General features: G+C 55.3%; 1 protein-coding gene across 1 annotated transcript in view; it reads left to right on the forward strand.

Annotated features, from left to right (window-relative positions):
* Positions 1 to 3,525: 3,525 nt before the first annotated feature.
* ARPC1B (actin related protein 2/3 complex subunit 1B) overlaps positions 3,526 to 19,791 on the forward strand; it is a 25,388-nt gene continuing 9,122 nt past the window's right edge. Inside the window, exons 1-5 of the mRNA XM_023192026.2 lie at positions 3,526 to 3,668; positions 14,231 to 14,307; positions 15,512 to 15,616; positions 17,156 to 17,378; positions 19,060 to 19,167. Of these exons, the coding sequence (XP_023047794.1) occupies positions 14,244 to 14,307; positions 15,512 to 15,616; positions 17,156 to 17,378; positions 19,060 to 19,167 (500 nt within the window). The 5' untranslated portion in view covers positions 3,526 to 3,668; positions 14,231 to 14,243. The remainder of the gene's footprint in view (positions 3,669 to 14,230; positions 14,308 to 15,511; positions 15,617 to 17,155; positions 17,379 to 19,059; positions 19,168 to 19,791) is intronic.

The raw sequence follows: 19,791 nt of genomic DNA on the forward strand, positions 1-19,791 counted from the left end.
CCCAGGCTGGAGCGCAGTGTCGTGGTCTCAGCTCACTGCAACCTCCGCCTCCCGGGTTCAAGCGATTCTCCTGCCTCAGCCTCCCGAGTAGCTGGTATTACAGGTGGCACGTGCCACCACACCCAGCTAATTTTTGTATTTTTAGTAGAGACAGGGTTTCACTATGTTGGCCTGACCTCGAACTCCTGACCTCGTGATCTGCCCACTTCAGCCTCCCAAAGTGCTGGGATTATAGGTGTGAGCCACTGTGCCCAGCCTTTTTGTTTGTTTGTTTTTTAGAGATAGGTTTTCACCATGTTGGACAGGCTGGTCTCACACTCCTGACCTTTTGTCATCAGCCTGCCTTCACCTCCCATAGTGCTGGGGATTACAGGTGTGAGCCACCATGCCCGGCCTGGACTCAGTTTTCTAACACCACTTGATCATTCATTAACACATCTGTTAAGGTGTGTGTTGAGTGACTCATGCACCGGGCTCTGTCATGGGCCCAGGGGAGAGCAGAGGGAACAGTACGGCTATGGTTGTGGCTCTCACGGGCTTTTAGAGCCTTTACATCAACTCAGGTGACCTTAGTTACATATTCACAGTTAGGAAAAAGGAGTCTTGAGGTATGCATATTTGTTAGGATGCTCCGATGATTCGCAGCAGAAAAACTCAAAGCAGCCTAAAAATATAGTGGAGGCTGCATACCGTGGCTCATGCCTGTAACCCTAGCACTTTGGGAGGCTGAGGCAGGAGGATTGCTTGAGGCAAGGAGTTCCAGACCAGCCTGGGCCACACAGGGAGAGCCCTCTCCATACAAAAATTTTAAAAATTAGCTGGGTATAGTGGCGCATGCCTGTGGTCCCTCCCAGCTATAAGAGAGGCTGAGGTGGGAGAATCACTTGAGGCCAGGAGTTTGATACCAACCTGGGCAACACAGCAAAAACACTATCCGTATAATTTTTTTTTTTTTTTTAAGAGGGAGTCTCGCTCTGTCACCCAGCCTGGAGTGCAGTGGTGTGATCTTGACTCACTGCAATCTCCGCCTCCTGGGTTCAAATGATTCTCCTGCCTCAGCCTCTGGAGTACCTGAAATTACAGGCACGTGCCACCATGCCTGGCTAATTTTTGTATTTTAGTAGAGATGGAGTTTCACCATGTTGGTAAGGCTGAGTCTCGAACTCCTGACCTCAAATGATCCGCCTGCCTTGGCTTCCCAAAGTGTTGGGATTACAGGCGTGAGCCACCGCGCCCAGCCTATAAAAATTTTAAAACTTATCCAGGCATGGTGGTGCACACCTGTAGTCCCAAGCACTCGAGAGGCTGAGGTGGGAGGATCGCTTGAGCCCAGGAGTTGGAGGCTGCAGTGAGCCTCACTACACTCCAGCCTGGGTAGCGGAGCGAGACCCTGTCTCTAAAACATATTAATTAATTAAGCAGATAACTTGGCTCACATAGTTGAATCTTTGGAGGCAGGTTGGGCTCAGGCCCGCCAGAGGTGACCAGAGCTCCAGTTACTTCTCTGACCTTCTCTCCGCTCTGCACTCTCCCTGCAGCTTCCCTTGTTGCTGTTCCACTTCCGCGTTCCACTTACAAATCCGGATTCCTGCAGCTCCCCCAGAAGGGGCTTCGGTGCTGGATCATCAGCTGAAGTCCTGGGCTTTGCTTTGACTGGGCCATCTTAGGTCACAAGTGCAGGACAGGGAACACCGTGAGCTGATTTAGACCACTCAGGGCCACTTGGGGTCATTCCCTGGGCATCTACAAAGCGGTGGTAGGATGGAAGCCAGAGAAGCAGCAACAGGGTCACCTCAGTTACCCTACACTTGTCCCTGTGGGAAGAGGGCTGCCGGTACAGACCCCTTGAAGCTTTTTATCTGCTTGAACTAAAGCCACTGCCTGTATTTGCTGAGGTTGCCTACATCTGTCTGAGCAAATCTGCAGGAGCAGCAAGATCGGGGGGGGGGGCTCACAAAAGTTGGAGGACTTCCTGTGTGCACGCACACTGGATGACCCGCTTCGCACACTTGGACACATTTAATCCTTCCAACCACCCTAGGAGGTCGAATTCAGTGGAAAAGAGAGCAGTGGCTAAGGGCACCACCGATGAGGAGGGTGTCGGGACAAAGCGACCAGAGACCCCCCCAGCCATATCCTGCAGGACAAACCAATGTCCGCAGGTGAGGACAGGGTGGGAAAAGTGTTCCAAGCAGAAGGAACAGCGAGTGTCAAAGCCTCTAAGCCTGATGGGGTGGGAGTCTGGCTTGGACCTCCAGAAATCCAGGAAGACTCTGCACAAATACTAGGGAGAGGGGTCTGAAGGAGGCAAGAGGAGGAAAGGTTTTTGTTGTTGTTGTTTGAGAGGAAGTCTCCCTCTGTTGCCAGGCTGGTGTGCAGCGGTACCATCTTGGCTCACTGCAGCCTCTGCCCCGGGGGTTCAAGCAATTCTCGTGCCTCAGCCTCCCCAGTAGCTGGGATTACAGCAGCGCTCCATCACGCGATGGGGCTCCTTGCAGCTATTTTTTTTTTTTTTTTTTGAAACAGAGTCTCACTCTGTCGCCCAGGCTGGAGTGTATTGGTGCGATCTCGGCTCACTGCAACCTCCGCCTCCTAGGTTCAAGAGATTCTTCTGCCTCAGCCTCCCGAGTAGCTGGGATTACAGGCATGCGCCACCACGTCTGGCTAATTTTTGTATTTTTTAGTAGAGACGGGGTTTCACGGTGTTAGCCAGGATGGTCTCGATCTCCTGAGCTCGTGATCCGCCCGCCTCGGCCTCCCAAAGTGCTGGGATTACAGGCGTGAGCCACTGCGACCAGCCGAGGGAAGGTTTTCATCGGTGTCTCTTCCATCTATCTGGTCGCCTAGGCACGTATTCACTGAAGAGGCAGAGGGTCAGGATGGGGAGACTCCAGGGACCACCTGGCTCAAGATCCGCAATTAGGCGGCTGCAAGGCCATCCCGGTAACTTTAAGAAGTGAAGCCGATTGACGTGAAACAGAAAGGAAAGAAGTTAGCTGGCGGACCAGCGTCAGCAGGGGCAGCCAGTGTCACCCTGCCCGGGGACAGCACCCCGGTTGTGTGGCGAGGACACCGAGGGCCGAGGGGGCGGGGCTGGGCTGCCCTGGCCACGCCCGACCGCCTGCGCCCCGCGCAGGGCCTGCACAGTTGGCGCCCCGCGAGTATCAGCGTGAAGGGGGCTCCTCGCCGGCTGGGGACCGGGCTGCAGGGCTCGCCAGCCGCTCACCTGCGTGAGAGCGCAGAGCCCGCAGTACCCGCCGTCCGGGCTCGGAGGACGCGACTCCCCGACCCTGCGCCCGGCAGCCCCCGGTGGCCGTGCGCCCGTCCCACGCTCGGAGGTCCAGCCCAGCGGCAGCCTAGGCTGCGCGCCTGGCTCCCAGCCTCAGTTTCCCCATTGGTAAAGCGTTGACGGGTGGTTGCGGACGGCTTCTACGGACAGAGCCTTGGGCTCCGACGTCTGCGCGGGTCCCCGCAGCACCCCCACCCCGAAGGGAGGGCGGGACCTGGATCTAGCGACCGCTGCCCCAGGTCCCCGCCCCCGGGCCCTACGGGGCTGAGGTCGGGAGGCCCCGCCCCCCGCCCACGAGGAAGTGGCTGCGGCTCCGGCGCGGAGCCCAGAGCCGGTTCGGCGCGTCGACTGCCCAGAGTCCGCGGCCGGGGCGCGGGAGGTGAGGGCCGTGGGGACGCCCGGAGGTGGGGGTCGGGGGAGCCATCCGGAGGTGGGGGGACGCGTGGATGTGTGAGCGGGACGGGAAGGATGAGAGGGAGTGCAAGGAGGGGGCCGGGGGGCGCCTGGAAGTGAGGAGGACGCATGGATGTGGGGCGCCGCCCAACAGGGGCACGGGGATGAGTGGGGGCGCACGGAGAGGAGGGGGCGCGGGGACGGGGGGCTCGCGGAAAGGAGAAGGAACCCTGGGATTGGAGGGGGTGCGGGGGTGGCTGCAGGGCCAGGCCGTGGAAACGCGGGCTCCCCGCGCACCGGGCGCCCTCGGGGCGTCCCCAGCCCCCGGTCCCGAGCGTCCTCCTCGTGCCTTCCGCCCCTGCTCCCGGGCCCGCATCTCCGGCCTTGCCCCGCGGTCGGTCGGTGTAGCCCCGTTACTTCGGGCCGGCGGGGCCCCACGCCCAGTCACTTCCCCTCCATCCCGGAGCCTTCCGGGTTGCAGCCGCTGGGAAATGAGTTGGCGTCCCCGGCCGCCCCGCCCCTGCCCTCCTGGCCGCTCCCGCTGCTCCCAGCCGCCTCCCCTGGGCCAGGTCCGAGGGGTCCCGTACGGGGCGGGCCTGGCCGGTGGAGTCCCGGAACGCACCCCTCAGCTGCGGGGCTCCGCGGCCAGGGCAGATCCGAGCAGCCCCTCCCTTTCCGGAGGCGCAGGGAGCGCAGCCAGGCCGCCCAGGGCGGGGCGGAGCCGGGCCGGGCTGCACCCGCGGGCAGTGAAGAGATCAGGAGGGCAAGCCTGGGGAGTCAGACCTCCCCCTGCCTCCTCTGCCAGTGCAGCCCGGAGGCTACCACCACCCATCCCGGCCGGGCGCGGTGGCTCACACATAGAATCCCAGCATTTTGAGAGGCCCAAGCGGGAGGATGGCTTGAGGCTAGGAGTTGGAGGCCAGCATGGACAGCATTGCGGGACCCCTTCTTTATTAAAATAAATAAATAAAATGTAGTCGGGCGCTGTGGCTCATGCCTGTAATCCCAACACTTTGGGAGCCAAGGTGGACAGATCACTTGAGGTCAGGAGTTCGAGACCAGCCTGACCAACATGGTGAAACCCCGTCTCTACTAAAAATACAAAAATTACCCGGGCATGGTGGCGCTCACCTGTAATCCCAGCTACTCAGGAGGCTGAAGCAGGAGAATAGCTTGAACCCAGGAGACAGAGATTGCAGTGAGCTGAGATCACGCCATTGCACTCCAGCCTGGGCAACACAGCAAGACACCGACTCAAAAAAAACCAAGTTAGCCAGGTATGGTGGCGCATGCCTGTAATCCCAGCTACTCCGGAGGATGAGGCAGGAGAATCGCTTGAACTTGCCTTGGCAGTGAGCCAAGATTATATCACTGCACTCCAGCCTGGACAACAGAGGGAGACTCCATCTCTTAATAAATAAATAAATAAAATCTTAGGGATCTAAGTAGGAGTGCCAGCTTCTTCCTTCACTGGCCAGTGACTGGTAAGCTACCCAACCCCTGCCAGCCTCAACTTTCCTGATCTGGAAAATAGGGAACCTTAAGGATTGTGAGGCTGCAATGCAATACTGCAGGACACTTGGCAGCATGTCAGGTGCTGACATAAATGTGTGCTTGTTGCTCACCTTGATCATAGTGTGCCCCCGGGTGAAACTAACTTCCTGGCCTCTAAGATTTGGGGTCAGAGTCCCAAGCTGCGTCATTTAGTAGGAGCCGAGTGACTTTGAGGAAATCATTGCTTTTGTCTGAGGCTGGGTTTCCTCCTGTACAAACTGAAGGTAAAAAGCAAACAGACTGGGCGTGGGTGGCTCACGGTTGTAATTCTAGCACTTTGAGAGGCCGAGGCAGGTGGATTACCTGAGGTCAGGAGTTCGAGACCGACCAACATGGTGAAACCCCGTCTCTACTAAAAACACAAAATTAGCTGGGCATGGTGGTGGGCGTCTGTAATCCCAGCTACTCAGGAGGCTGAGGCAGGAGAATCGCTAGAACCCGGGAGGTGGAGGTTGCGGTGAGCTGAGATCACGGCATTGCACTCCAGCCTGGGGACAGAGTGAGACTCTGTCTCCAAAAAAAAAAAAAAAGCAAACAAAAAATGTCCAGGCTTGCTTCAGGGGGTAAAAGAGAGAATGGTGAAAGTTCTGGGTAAAATTGCCTTGCCAGACGCCAGTAAAGTTCGTTTCTTACATATGTCTGTACGTAATCCATTGATAGGTCTTTTTCTTTTTTTGGAGTCTGGTCTCACTGTGTTGCCCAGGCTGCAGTGCCATGGCTTGATCATAACTCACTTTAGTCTCAAACTCCTGGGCTCAAGGGATCCTCCTGAGTAGCTGGGATTACAGGTATGTGCCATCATGCCCAGCTAATTTTTAAATATTTAGTAGAGATGGGGTTTTGCTGTGTTGTCCAGGCTGGCCTCAAACTCCTGGCCTTAAGTGATCCTCCTGCCTTGGCCTCCCAAAGTGCTGGGGTTACAGGCATGGACCTCCACGCCTGCCTTATAGATGTTTTCTTATTTTTTTTTTGAGACGGCGGAGTTGCCCACTCTGTTGCCCAGGCTGGAGTGTGGTGGCACAATCTCAACTTACTGCAACCTCTGCCTCTCGAGTTCGAGTGATTCTCTTACCTCGGCCTCCCAAGCAGCTGGGATTACAGGTGCCTGCCACCATGCCCAGATAATTTTTGTATTTTTAATACAGACAGGATTTTATTATGTTTGGCAGGCTGGTCTCGAACTCCTGACCTCAGGTGATCCACCTGCCTCCGCCTCCCAAAGTGCTGGGATTACCGGCATGAACCACCATGCCCGTCCGTTGATAGGTCTTTTCTAATATTAATAATTACATAGCATCTCAACATGGAAATGTCACAATTTACTCTTTCCATATTGTCACCTCGGTTTTTCCACACTGTCACCATTATAAAGAGGGCTATTATAAACATGTTTGCTTTATTTTTTGAGATGAGGTTTCACTCTGTCACCCAGGCTGGAGTGCAGTGACGAGATCTCGGCTCATTGCAACCTCTGCCTTCCCGGCTCAAGCAATCCTCCAGCCTCAGCCCCTCAGAAAGCTAGGACTACAGGTGTGCAGTACCATGCCCCGCTAATTCTTTTTTTTTTTTGGTAGTTTTTATAGACACAAGGTTTTGCCATGTTGCCCAGGCTAGTCTCAGAATTCCTGGATTCAAGTGATCCACCTGCCTTGGCCTCCTAAAATGCTGGGATTACAGGTGTAAGCCATGGCACCCAACCTATGTTTGCTTTTGAAAAAGAAAAATGGGGCCAGGTGTGGTGGTTCACACCTGTAATCCCAGCACTTTGGGAAGCCAAGGCAGGTGGATCACAAGGTCAGGAGTTCGAGAACAGCCTGTCCAACATGGTGAAACCCCATCTGTACTAAAAAAAAAAAAAAAAAATAGCCAGGTGTGGTGGTGGGCGCCTGTAGTTCCACCTACTTGGAAGGCTGAGACAGGAGAATTGCTTGAACCCAGGAGGTGGAGGTTGCAGTGAGCCAAAATTGTGCCACTGCACTCCAGCCTGGGTGACAGAGACTCCATCTCAAAAATAAAAAAAGAAAGAAAAAGGTGTTGCTGTTTTCTTAGGATAAAGAATGCTGATTTTTTTCTGTTTTTTTTTTTTTGAGACAGAGTCTCACTCTGTCACCCAGGCTGGAGTGAAATGGTATGATCTCGGCTCACTGCAACCTCCGCCTCCCAGGTTCAAGTGATTCTCCTGCCTCAGCCTCCTGAGTAGCTGGGATTATAGGAGCAGGCCACCACGCCTGGCTAATTTTTGTATTTTTGGTAGAGACAGGGTTTCACCATGTTGATCAGGCTGGTCTTGAACTCCTGACCTCTTGAACAGCCTGCCTCAGCCTCCCAAAGTGCTGGGGTTACAGTCGTGAGCCACCGCACCCGGCAAGAATGCTAATTTTCAAGTTCCTGTTAGTGTTATTCTGTTCTATTAATATTTGTTCCCACCCACTTGTTGAATTGAGTGCCCTTCAGAAGAATTAAACCAATTAGCAACAAATGACAGTTTCTCCACAGCTCTGCCAGCATTGAATTTTATGTGGTTTTGGTTTTTGTTTGGTTTGGATGACTAACCTGTGCTTTAATGGTGCCTTACGATTGTTTTCATGTGTGTTTCTTGACTTGCCTTTGCATGGTTGGTAAGACTGAAAGAGCAGAGCTGTGGAGGGAAGGATAGGGGTAGCAAGAGCTCCAGCCCAGCACAGGAAGTTGAGTAACTGCTTAGCACGGTGCAAATTAGCCTGCTGGCTGCTCTATCCAAGAACTGTCTGAGCTGGGTGGGGACTTCCCGGAGCGCCTGTAATGCTGAGATCTTTCCTCCAGGCAGCTCCTGCTTGGTTTAGCCTCAGATACAGCCAAACCTCTGAATTCAGGGAAACCTAGGGAAGCCAGGCAAGAAAGATCCTGCAGCTTGTGCCTGGTCCAGCCACAGCCGCATCTGGATAAAGATGGGAGGGAAGTATTGGCTGAGGGCACCCAGCCAGTATGAAGAGAGTGAGAATGTAAACCCAGCACAGTAAGGAAGACAGTATCAAGGCCCAGGACTTCAGAGTGCCCCCCCCCCCCCCCCCCCCCGCCGCCGCCCCCGGGCAGCCTGCGGCCTTCTTTGCCTGGCACCACCATGCCTGGCTAATTTTTTTTTTCCTTTTTTTTTAGTAGAGACAGGGTTTCGCCACATTGGCCAGGATGGTCTCGAACTCCTGACCTCAAGTGATCCACCCGCCTCTGCCTCTGCCTCCGAAAGTGCTGGGATTACAGGTGTCAGCCACTGTGCCCAGCTGTCCCCTCCTCTCTTGTTCCTCAACATCAAACAGGCCCACAGTGCTGGCTCACAGGGCCACAGTGGCAGTGGATGGGTGTCCTGGATCCGTCCCCCAGGAGCCGTCACTGAGATCTCATGCTGTCAACACTCATGGGCGAAGCAGCCCTTGTATTTTTCTCCTGAGACATCCATAGCAGGGTAATTGGCAGGTGGGGGGTGGGAACACCCTGGCTCACGCAGATTTGGTAGGTGAGAGGTTTTCCTGGGGATGATCAAGTCAGAGTGTCCCCGGCTAGAATCCCTGAGGCAGGAGACTGGAGCCCCATGGCAGCATCGGCTGAGAGAAGCCACTCCCTTTTTGCTCTCCCACTTCCTCATTGGTAAGATATGGGGGCTGGGGAGTTATCACCAAGGTGCTTTGGGTTTCAGCTGCTTTGCAGAAGTTATGGAAAAGGGAAATGAGTCTTCCTCTCTTTCGCCCCCTTAACCCTTCCCCGTTGCCCCATTTAAGGGGTTGGTTCAACAGACTAGGAAGTATTTCTGCTAATTCATGCTTAAGTGTGATTGGCTGATAGGTGTGGTGTGAACCTCCCTCCTCTGCCAGTCACCAGTGTACCACTGTGGCCATCTTTTCCAGCCCCTCCCCTGCCCCTTGAGTATGTCTGGGTCCTAGAAACAGTGGTCAGGGCTCTTCAAGTCCTCTCGGTTGCCCTTGCCCACTGGCACACGGGCTGCTGTCTTCAGCAGAGCCAGCCACTCCGTCTTCACAGCCAGGGCAGCGATGTGGCTGGGCACACAAGTGTGTAACCGCTGATGCTGGGACATCACAGTCTGTGCACAACCCACGGTTCTGAGTCTGGGCTCTCCCACCCTCATCCCTGGAGGTTCCTTCCATCTGGGCCTCCTGGGGCTGAAAGGGAGGGAAAAGTTGGCCTCAACTGGAGTCCTGGGGCCAACCAGAGCCTGACTGGAGTTTGAAAGTGGGCTTCTGGCCTTAACCCTGCCCCTGCCCTGCTGGTGGCCTTGGACCATGGGAGTTGTAGGGGTGTAGATGAGTACTGTGAATCAGTCACAGGCCTTGAGCTTCTGTCTGCACAGTGTTGGCATCGGATGTGGGCGGTGATGCCCCAGCCCAGGAACACAGGAAACGCTCCGGAAAACCCCCATCAGTCCTGCTGACATGGCTGAGGGCGCCGAGGTGGTGCTTCCGGGGCCCTCGCCTTACACAAAGAGGCCTTATAAGGAGAGAGAGGCTGCAGAGGCAGCCCCAGTGGGTGCCCGGTGCTTGTTCTGGGTAAGGCTGCCCACGCATGCAAAGTGCGCTTGTGGACACAGTACGCTTGCATGTGTGCAAGGCTGAACATACATGTGTTCGGGGTGCAGTGTGCTTGTGTGTGAGGCTGAACACGCATGTGCATGTGGGCAGGATGGTCACATGTGCAAGGCTAAACGTGCTTAAAGTGTGTGGGGGTGCAGTGTGCATGTGCGTGTGCAAGGCTGAACATGCACGCAACGTGTGCTGGTGTGTGTGAGGCTCAACACACCTGTGTCTGCGTGTGTGGCCTGACCCTGCGCTGCGTGTGTCTACTTGCTCAGCAAATGCTGACTGTGGACCCGCTGGGGTCCTGTTCTAAGCGTGGGGGAAACATGAGGTCCATGCCCCAGGAATCTTCCTACAAGTGAAAGCAAGTGGTTTGCATCTGGAGTGAGCAGGAGGTGGACAGGGCCTTCCAGGCAGTGAGCGCAGGGGGCTCTGTGGTGCGACCTTGGACAGGCTGGTCGCTGAGCCCTGCGGGGCTAAACGGCAGCCCCAGGCAAAGGTCGTTCTGCCCTTCCCTTGTGCCTGGGCCCAGGTGCAGTGCAGGATGGGCTGGGTCCAGGGCAGGGCAGTGACGGGGCCGCCACCGGCCTCCTGGGGCATTCAGGGTTCCCAGTCCTGGTTGACTCCCAGCCCAGGGCCTGGGACCCAACACAGAACTGCCAGTCTGGTGAGGGAGGCAGCCACATTATCTAATGGCTGTCACTGGTGACGCTGGGCAGGTGGCCTCAGCCCCCACATCTGTCATCTGAAGCTGACCTGGAGCCTGGCATCCTTCCCCAAGTGCAGCCAGGTCTCCCCGAAGGTCCAGGGCTGGTGGGAGTGTTGGCAAGAAAGTATACAGAGCACCTGACCAGACGAGGTGGCTCACGCCTGTAATCCCAGCACTTTGGGAGGCCGAGGCGGGTGGATCACTTGAGGTCAGGAATTCGAGACCAGCCTGGCCAACATGGTGAAACCCCGTCTCTACTAAAAATATAAAGGGTGAGTGCCTGTAATCCCAGCTACTCAGGAGGCTGAGGCAGGAGAATCGCTTGAACCTGGGAGGCGGAGGTTGGAGTGAGCTGAAACTGTGCCACTGCACTCCAGCCTGGGTGACAGAGACTTCATCTCCAAATAAAAAAGGATACTTTTTTTTCTAGAGCTGGCAAGGAGGGAGTATCCAGGAAGTGCTGGATAGTACTAGTTAATACATTTTATCTGAGAGACAAGGTCTAGCTCTGTCACACCGTGGCACAATCATAGCTCACCGCAGCCTCAGCCTCCTGGGCTAAGCACTCATCCTGCCTCAGCCTCCTGAGTAGCTGACAATACAGACATGCACCACCACACCCCTGCACATTTTTTTATTTTAATTTTTTGTAGAGATAGGATCTGACTGTATTGCCCATGCTGGTCTCGAACTTCTGGCCTCAAGCAATCCTCCTGCCTAGGCCTCCTAAAGTACTGGGGTTACAGGCATGAGCCACTGCACCTGGCCCAATTTAATAACATTATTTATTTATTTAATATTTTTTAAGTTATTTTTTGACACACATTCATCCTAACTTTTTTTTTTTCTTTTTTTTTTTTTTTTTTTTTTTTTTTGAGACAAGAGTCTCGCTCTGTTGCCCAGGCTGGAGTGTAATGATGTGATCTCGGCTCACTGCAATCTCCGCCTCTCAGGTTCAACAGGTTATCCTGCCTCAGCCTCCTGAGTAGCTGAGATTACAGGCGCAAACCCTTATGCCTAATTTTTATATTTTTAGTAGAGACGGGGTTTCACCATGTTGGCCAGGCTGGTCTTGAACTCCTGACCTTAAGTGATCCGCCTGCCTCGGCCTCCCAAAGTGCTAGGATTACAGGCATCAGCCACCGTGCCTGGTCTTATTCCTAACCTATTTAATGATCATATTTCTGAGGGCTGGGTAGGGTGGCGTGAGCCTGTGGTCCCAACTACTTGGGAGGCAGAGGCAGGAGGATCACTTGAGCCTGGGAGGTCAAGGCTGCAGTGAGCCGTGATCACACCACTGCACCCCAGCCTGGGCAACAGAGCAAGACCCTGTCTCAAATATGTATACACACACACACACACGTTTCTGAGAACGTACTCTGTTGTTCACTAATGGCAACGAAAAATTTGTTCAGATATTTCTTGAGCACCTACTATGTGCTAAACATTTAAGCAGTGGAAATAGAAACGAGAACAAGATAAAACAAAAATGTGTCTCTGCCAAGCTGGTTCTATTCCAGCAGGGGAGGAAGGCAGCAGGCCAGATCAATGAGTCCATGTCTGATGGTGACTGCTGAGCAAATTTAATCGGAAATAGGGAATTAGGAAGTGCTGGACCGTGGGAGGTGCTGCAGTTTCCAACGGAGGGGATCAGGGAAGGCCTCCCCAAAAGTTGACATTTGAGCACAGACTTGAGTGGCAGCACCAGAGCGAGAGCTGTGTGTGCCGATATCTGGGGGAAGAGTGTCACGGGCCGAGGGTACAGCCAGCATGGAAGCCCGAGGCAGGTGAGTGCCTCTGTGCCCCAGAATCGGCCTCGGGTCGGCTGGGGAGGCCCGCTCCTCAAAGGGCGCATCAGGGCTGGTATATCACGTCCATCACAGGCTAAGAGTAACCACCTCGTGGTACCTTGTCATGGAGGCCAGGTGCTGTGTATCATCTGCTTCCAGCTCTCAGCACCTTTGCTGGGAGGCAGGATTCCTGTTCTAATTTTATAGATGAGGAAACTGAGGTTCAAAGAAGGCAGGTGACATGTCCAGGGGCACGTGGCTGGGCAAGCAGTGCCACTGGGCTCCTCCACTCCCAGGTCCCTGTGATGCTGGGAAACTGAGTCATGGAGGCGGGGAGAGATGGGCTTGAGGAACTGGGCTGAGACCGTGATCTCACCCTACCTCAGGCCTGGTGGGCTCCTTTGACACTCAGCGGCGGGTGGAGGAGGCTGGGACAGGCTGGTGGGGGCTGAGCTGTGCTGGTGGGAGGATGAGTCACTGCCCTCTGCCAGGGTTCCCCTTCAGTGCTAGGGCTAGTCTAGGGGGCTGCAAAGTCTCCCTCGTTCTGGCCAAGTGTAGTGGCTCACACCTGTAATCCCAAATACTTGGCAGGTGAGGAGGGAAGATCTCTTGAGCCCGGGAGCTTGAGACCGGCCTGGAAAACATTGTGAGACCCCCGTCTACAAACAAATTAAAAATTAGTTGGGCACAGTGGCGCACGCTTGTAATCCCAGGAGTTCATGGCTACAGCGAGCCATGATCACACTACTGCACTCCAGCCTGGGCGACAGAGAGAGACCCTGTCTCAAAAAAAAAAAATCTCCCTCCTTCATTTCCTCAAGGCTGGGTCACCCTGGGGCCTCCCCAAGAACCATCACCCAGGCCTGGCCAACCAACCCTGTGCCTCCTCCCAGCCCTGGGTGCAGCCAGTGGGTGTCTGGATGGAGAATGGGATATATCTGTTAAATACCTGCCTTTGCCTCACCCATGAGCCCCTGTATATCGGCCACCTCCCCTCTCCCCGTCTCAGCATTGTGGGGGAAGACCAGGGCTCTGGGCACGGCAGGGCCAACCTGCCAGGTACTGGACACCTTTTTAGATGGTTTATTACTTCATTTCTTTCTTTTTTTTTTTTTTTCTGAGATGAGTCTTGCTCTGTCACCGAGCCTCCTGAGTAGTGCGGATTACAGGCAGGCGCCACCACGCCTGGCTAATTTTTTTTTTTTTTTTTTTGCGATGGAGTCTCGCACTGTCGCCCAGGCTGGAGTGCAGTGGCGTGATCTCGGCTCACTGCAAGCCCCGCCTCCCAGGTTCACGCCATTCTCCTGCCTCAGCCTCCCAAGTAGCTGGGACTACAGGTGCCGCCACCACGCCTGGCTAATTTTTTGTATTTTTAGTAAAGACGGGGTTTCACCGTGTTAGCCAGGCTGGTCTTGAACTCCTGGCTGCAAGTGATCCACCCACCTCGATCTCCCAAAGTGCTGGGATTACAGGCTGAGCCACCGGGCCTGGCCTGGATGGCTTCATCTTCAACCCATCCTTAATGGGGCAGGGGAAGTTCGGGGGGGGGTCCATCCTATGAGGAAACTGAGGCACAGATGACAAGTGAGGGGCCTGTCCGGCGTGGAGTCCTAGCCCCCCCCCCCCCGCCCCAGGGAGCATCTCCCCTGTAGTACTGTCTCCTCCACCCTGTCCTTGGAGCCTCAGAGATATCCCGTGAAAGCTGCCCTTTTATAAGGAGGGAAACTGAGGCCCCAGGAGGGGAAGCAACATGTCAGGCCAGTTAGGAGCCAGGGCTGGCCCCAGCTGCTCGTCTCTGCAAACTGCTGCCCCTCTAGAGTGAGGGGTCTCCCTTGTGTGAGGCCCTTGAGGATCAGCTGGGGCCTGGTATCCGGGTAAAGTCAGGGGCAAGGTCGGGGCTGACGTGGATTCTCTCTTCCTCTCTCGGGCACAGGAGCCAAGCCGCCATGGCCTACCACAGCTTCCTGGTGGAGCCCATCAGCTGCCACGCCTGGAACAAGGATCGCAGCCGTGAGTGCTTGCTGGGGGCCGGTGGGTGGCTGCTTCCACCTCCTGGGATGGGGACCAGCCAGAGCACACATGGGGACACTGGAGCAGCCAGGCCCCCGGACCATGGGCTCCATGCGGCTGTCCCCGGGCCTCACCCCTGGGTCTTCCAGCTGACCAGGGGTCTCCCAGGTTAAAGTTTAAGGAGGGAATGGGCCAGGTGCAGTGGCTCATGCCTGTAATCCCAGCACTTTGGGAGGCTGAGGTGGGCGGATCACTTGTGGTCAGGAGTTTCAGACCAGCCTGGCCAACATGGTGAAACCCTGTCTCTACTAAAAATACAAATATTAGCCGGGCGTGGAGGCATGCGCCTGTAATCCCAGCTACTCAGGAGGCTGAGGCATGAGAATCGCTTGAACCCAGGAGGCAGAGGTTGCAGTCAGCCGACATTGCACCACTGCACTCCAGCCTGGGTGACAAAGCAAGACTCTGTCTCAAAAAAAAAAAGAAAGAAAGAAAGAAAAAGTGGCCAGAAAAAGCCTTTCGGAGGAGATGACATTTTGTTTATTTTATTTTATTTTTTTTGAGACGGAGTCTCGCTCTGTCGCCCAGGCTGGAGTGCAGTGGCTGGATCTCAGCTCACTGCAAGCTCCGCCTCCCGGGTTTACACCATTCTCCTGCCTCAGCCTCCCGAGTAGCTGGGACTACAGGCGCCCGCCACCTCGCCTGGCTAGTTTTCTTTTTTTGTATTTTTTAGTAGAGACGGGGTTTCACCGTGTTAACCAGGATGGTCTCGATCTCCTGACCTCGTGATCCGTCCGTCTCGGCCTCCCAAAGTGCTTGGATTACAGGCTTGAGCCACCGCGCCCGGCCGGAGATGACATTTTAACATTTACACAGAGACCCAGAGGAGGAGAGGGAGGGAACTCTGCCCCAGCTGGGGAGGGGCTGGCAGGTGCAGGGGCCCTGAGGTGTCAGCTGGCTGGCCAGAGCAATAGGGTGGGGAGAGGTCCCAGGGGTCATTGCTGCGAGTAAAGAACAGCCAGTCCCAGGAGAGGAGAGGGTGACCTGGCGGGGCCTGAAGGACTTCAGGGGGCCCCCTCCAAGGCAGAGGAGGAGAGCCTGAGTCATGAAGGATGAGGCTGTTGCCCGGGTGCACTGTGTGGTGTGTCCTGGCAGAGGGCAGTCATGGAGAGGGCCCCTCAGTCTCCCTCCATCTCCCCTGCAGAGATCGCCATCTGCCCCAACAACCATGAGGTGCACATCTATGAAAAGAGCGGTGCCAAATGGACCAAGGTGCACGAGCTCAAGGAGCACAACGGGCAGGTGACAGGTATGGCAGGGTGGCTGGGACCACGGTCCTGAAAGGGTGGTGGGTGGGGGGATGCAAGGCAAGGCATGGCCACTCATTATGGGGCATCTACCCACTCACTGTGAAACCCTGATTCAAACTGGCTTCAGTTTTTTTTTTTTTTTGAGACGGAGTCTCGCTGTCACCTAGGCTGGAGTGCAGTGGCCGGATCTCAGCTCACTGCAAGCTCCACCTCCCAGGTTCATGCCATTCTCCTGCGTCAGCCTCCCATGTAGCTGGGACTACAGGCGCCCGCCACCTCGCCCGGCTAGTTTTTTGTATTTTTTAGTAGAGACGGGGTTTCACCGTGTTAGCCAGGATGGTCTCGATCTCCTGACCTTGTGATCCGCCCGTCTTGGCCTCCCAAAGTGCTGGGATTACAGGCTTGAGCCACCGCGCCCGGCCACTGGCTTCAGTTTTAAGGGGACTGTGTTGCCTCATGTTACCAAAAATCTCAGAAGGTTGAGGGCTTCAGGAGAGGCTTGATCCAGCAGCTCCACATGACCAAGAACCCATCTTTTCTGCCTCTTGGCTTTGCCCTCCAGCATGTTTACTGATAGCATGGAGGGCTCTGACACTCCCTCATAAGCTCTAGGAGTGCCACCTGGTGTCACTCTAAATAAGCACTGGATCTCAGTAAAAAGTGCTTGCTGGGCCAGGTGTGGTAGCTCATGTCTGTAATCCCAGCACTTTGGGAAGCCAAGGCGAGGGGATCGCTTGAGGTCAGGAGTTCGAGACCATCCTGGCCAACATGACAAAATGTTGAAAAATACAAAAGTTAGCCTGGTGTGGTGGCACACACCTGTAGTCCCAGATACTCCAGAGGCTGAGGCAGGAGAATTGCTTGAACCCATGAGGCAGAGGTTGAAGTGAGCTGAGTTCACACCACTGCATTCCATCCTGGGCGACAGAGCAAAACTGTGTCTCAATAAAAACAAAGAAAGAAAGAAAGAGGCTGGGTGCGGTGGCTCACTCCTGTAATCCCAGCACTTTGGGAGGCCGAGGCAGGCGGATCACCTGAGGTCAGGAGTTCAAGACCAGCCCAGCCAACGTGGTGAAACCCCATCTCTACTAAAATACAAAAATTAGCCAGACATGATGGTGGTGCCTGTAATCCCAGCTACTTCGGAGGCTGAGATGTGAGAATCGCTTGAACCCGGAAGGTGGTAGTTGCAGTGAGCTGAGATTGCGCCACTGCACTCCAGCCTGGGCGGCTCAGTGAGACGCCCTCTCAAAGAAAAAAAGATTGGTGGTACACGCCTGTAGCTGCTCAGGAGGCTGAGGCACAAGGATTGCTTGAACCTGGGAGGCAGAGGTTGCAGTGAGCCGAGATCATGCCATTGCGTTCCAGCCTGGGTGACAGAGTGAGACTGTGTTTCAAAGAGAAAAAAAAAAAGTGCCTATTGCGCGGATACAGCTTCCAACTTGATTGTGGCCTTTCAGCCTCTCCTGTGTGGCCACCATAGAGCCACCTCTGCCTGAGTGTCGTCAGCCTCCTGTGTCCCCTCCATCCCCCCACAGGCATCGACTGGGCCCCCGAGAGTAACCGTATTGTGACCTGCGGCACGGACCGCAACGCCTACGTGTGGACGCTGAAGGGCCGCACGTGGAAGCCCACGCTGGTCATCCTGCGGATCAACCGGGCCGCCCGCTGCGTGCGCTGGGCCCCCAACGAGAACAAGTTTGCTGTGGGCAGCGGCTCCCGTGTCATCTCCATCTGTTATTTCGAGCAGGAGAATGACTGGTGGGTACCTGGGAGGGGCCGGAGTGGGCTGGTAGGGACCCGGGGGCAGGACTAGAGTGTCCCAGGGAAGCACCAGATGGGATGTCGGGACCCCTGTTCCCATGACCCCAGGGAAGTCCACCCTCTCCTCTCTGAGCCTCATTCACGAGGCAAGGCCCTCTCTGCAGTGCCCGGATGTCCACACTGCCGACTGCTTGGGACAACGACATCCACCACACCAGAAACGCCTCTGGGGGCACCTCACTAAGCCCTGCACACACATCAGTCCTGACCTCCCTGCAGCTCCGTGGACTGGGCATCGCTCACTGTCCACACTTTACAGATTAGCAAAGTAAGGCCCTGGAGCAAAGTCACTTTCTCAAGGCACCACTCACAAGCTCGCAGCCACATCTTGTTCCTTTTTTTTTTTTTATGAGACAGAATCTCACTCTGTCACCCAGGCTGGAGTGAGTGCAGTGGCACGATCTTGGCTTACTGCGGCCTCCGCCTCCCGGGGTCAAGCAGTTCTCTGCCTCAGCCTCCCAAGTAGCTGGGATTACAGGAGCCTGACACTACGCCTGGCTAATTTTTGTATTTTTAGTAGAGGCGGGGTTTCACCATCTTGGACAAGTTGGTCTTGAACTCCTGACCTCGTGATCCACCCACCTCGACCTCCCAAAGTGCTGGGATTATAGGTGTGAGCCACCGCGCCCGGCCAATTTTTTTTTTTCTTTTTTTTTTTTTTTTTGAGACAGAGTCTTGCTCTGTCATCCAGGCTGGGGTGCAGTGGCACAATCTCAGCTTACCGCAACCTCGGCCTCCCAGGTTCAAGCGATTCTCCTGCCTCGGCCTCCCGAGTAGCTGGGACTACAGGCACGTGCCACCACACCCAGCTAATTTTGTATTTTTTAGTAGAGATGGGGCTTCTCCATGTTGGTCAAGCTGGTCTTGAACTCCCAACCTCAGGTGGTCCACCTGCCTTGGCCTCCCAAAGTGCTGGGAGTACAGGCGTGAACCACTGCACCCGGCCACATATATTTTTTTGAGACAAGGTCTTGTTCTGTCGCTTAGGCTGGAGTGCAGTGTTGTGATCATAGCTCACTGCAGCCTCAGCCTCCTGAGCTCAAGTGATCCTACCACTTCAGCCTCCTGAGTAGCTGAGACTACAGGCCCAAATAATTTATTTATTTATTTTGTAGAAGATAGGGTCTCGTCAAGTTGTCCAGGCTGGTCTTGAACTCCTGGCCTCAAGCAACCTTCCCACCTCAGCCTCCCAAAGTGCTGAGACTACAGGTGTGAGCTATGGTGGCCAGTCCATGTCTTAGTTCTTCATCTTCTCCCCTGCATGTCTGAGTGCAGAGGCCAGGCAGGAGCATCTGAGAGACCCAAATTTGCATCCCACCATGGCCAGTTAGTAGCTGTGTGACCTCTGGTGGTGGCATCACTTTGCTGAGCCTGCCCTGAGGGTGACTGTGTGGCTTAAAGGATAGAGGACACAGAGTTCCCACTCCAGAAGCGACCTGGCGCATCCCTGCCGCCCCAGGGCCCTGAGAGCCTTGTGGGCTGGGAGTGCCCAGTTGCCTCTCTCCTGGGTCTTTGGTGGGCTGTAGGGAGCAGTGGGAGCCTGAAGTCCCTGGTGCTGAGGTCTGTGAGTCCCACCTGCCTGTCCCTCTCTCCCTGTCTGTCTGACCACCATGCCCAGGTGGGTTTGCAAGCACATCAAGAAGCCCATCCGCTCCACCGTCCTCAGCCTGGACTGGCACCCCAACAACGTGCTGCTGGCTGCTGGCTCCTGTGACTTCAAGTGCCGGTGAGACAGGGCGTCATGGGGGAGGGCGGGGCTGACGTTAACTGACTGCTGACATCATAGCGGAGATTGGAGGGTGGTGGGGGAGCCACACCTGAAAGTTCTACACCCCACCTTCTAGACCCGCTCCAGAAATGCTACCAGTTGATCACCTGGGCGTCGGTTGAAGGTTCTAGTCCCCGGGGAACCCTTCATGTCTCAGCTGGACATGCCTCTGCCCACCTCTTTTATTTTTTTGAGATAGGGGCTTGTCCTGTTGCCCAGGCTGGAATGCAGTGGTGCAATCATAGCTCATTGCAGCCTCCAAATCCTGGGCTCAAGTGATCCTCTGACCTCAGCCTCCCAAGCAGGACTACCTACTCCCAGCTAGATGGGATTTATTTATTTATTTATTTTTTGAGATGGAGTCTCGCTCTATCGCCCAGGCTAGAGGGCAGTGGCGCGATCTTGGCTCACTGCAAGCTCTGCCTCCTGGGTTCACGCCATTCTCCTGCCTCAACCTCCTGAGTAGCTGGGACTGCAGGCGCCCGCCACCACGCCCGGCTAATTTTTTGTATTTTTAGTAGAGACAGGGTTTCACCGTGTTAGCCAGGATGGTCTCGATCTCCTGACCTCGTGATCCGTCCG

The sequence above is a fragment of the Piliocolobus tephrosceles genome, chromosome 8, assembly GCF_002776525.5.
Source record: "Piliocolobus tephrosceles isolate RC106 chromosome 8, ASM277652v3, whole genome shotgun sequence".
Classification (NCBI taxonomy): Eukaryota; Metazoa; Chordata; class Mammalia; order Primates; family Cercopithecidae; genus Piliocolobus; species Piliocolobus tephrosceles.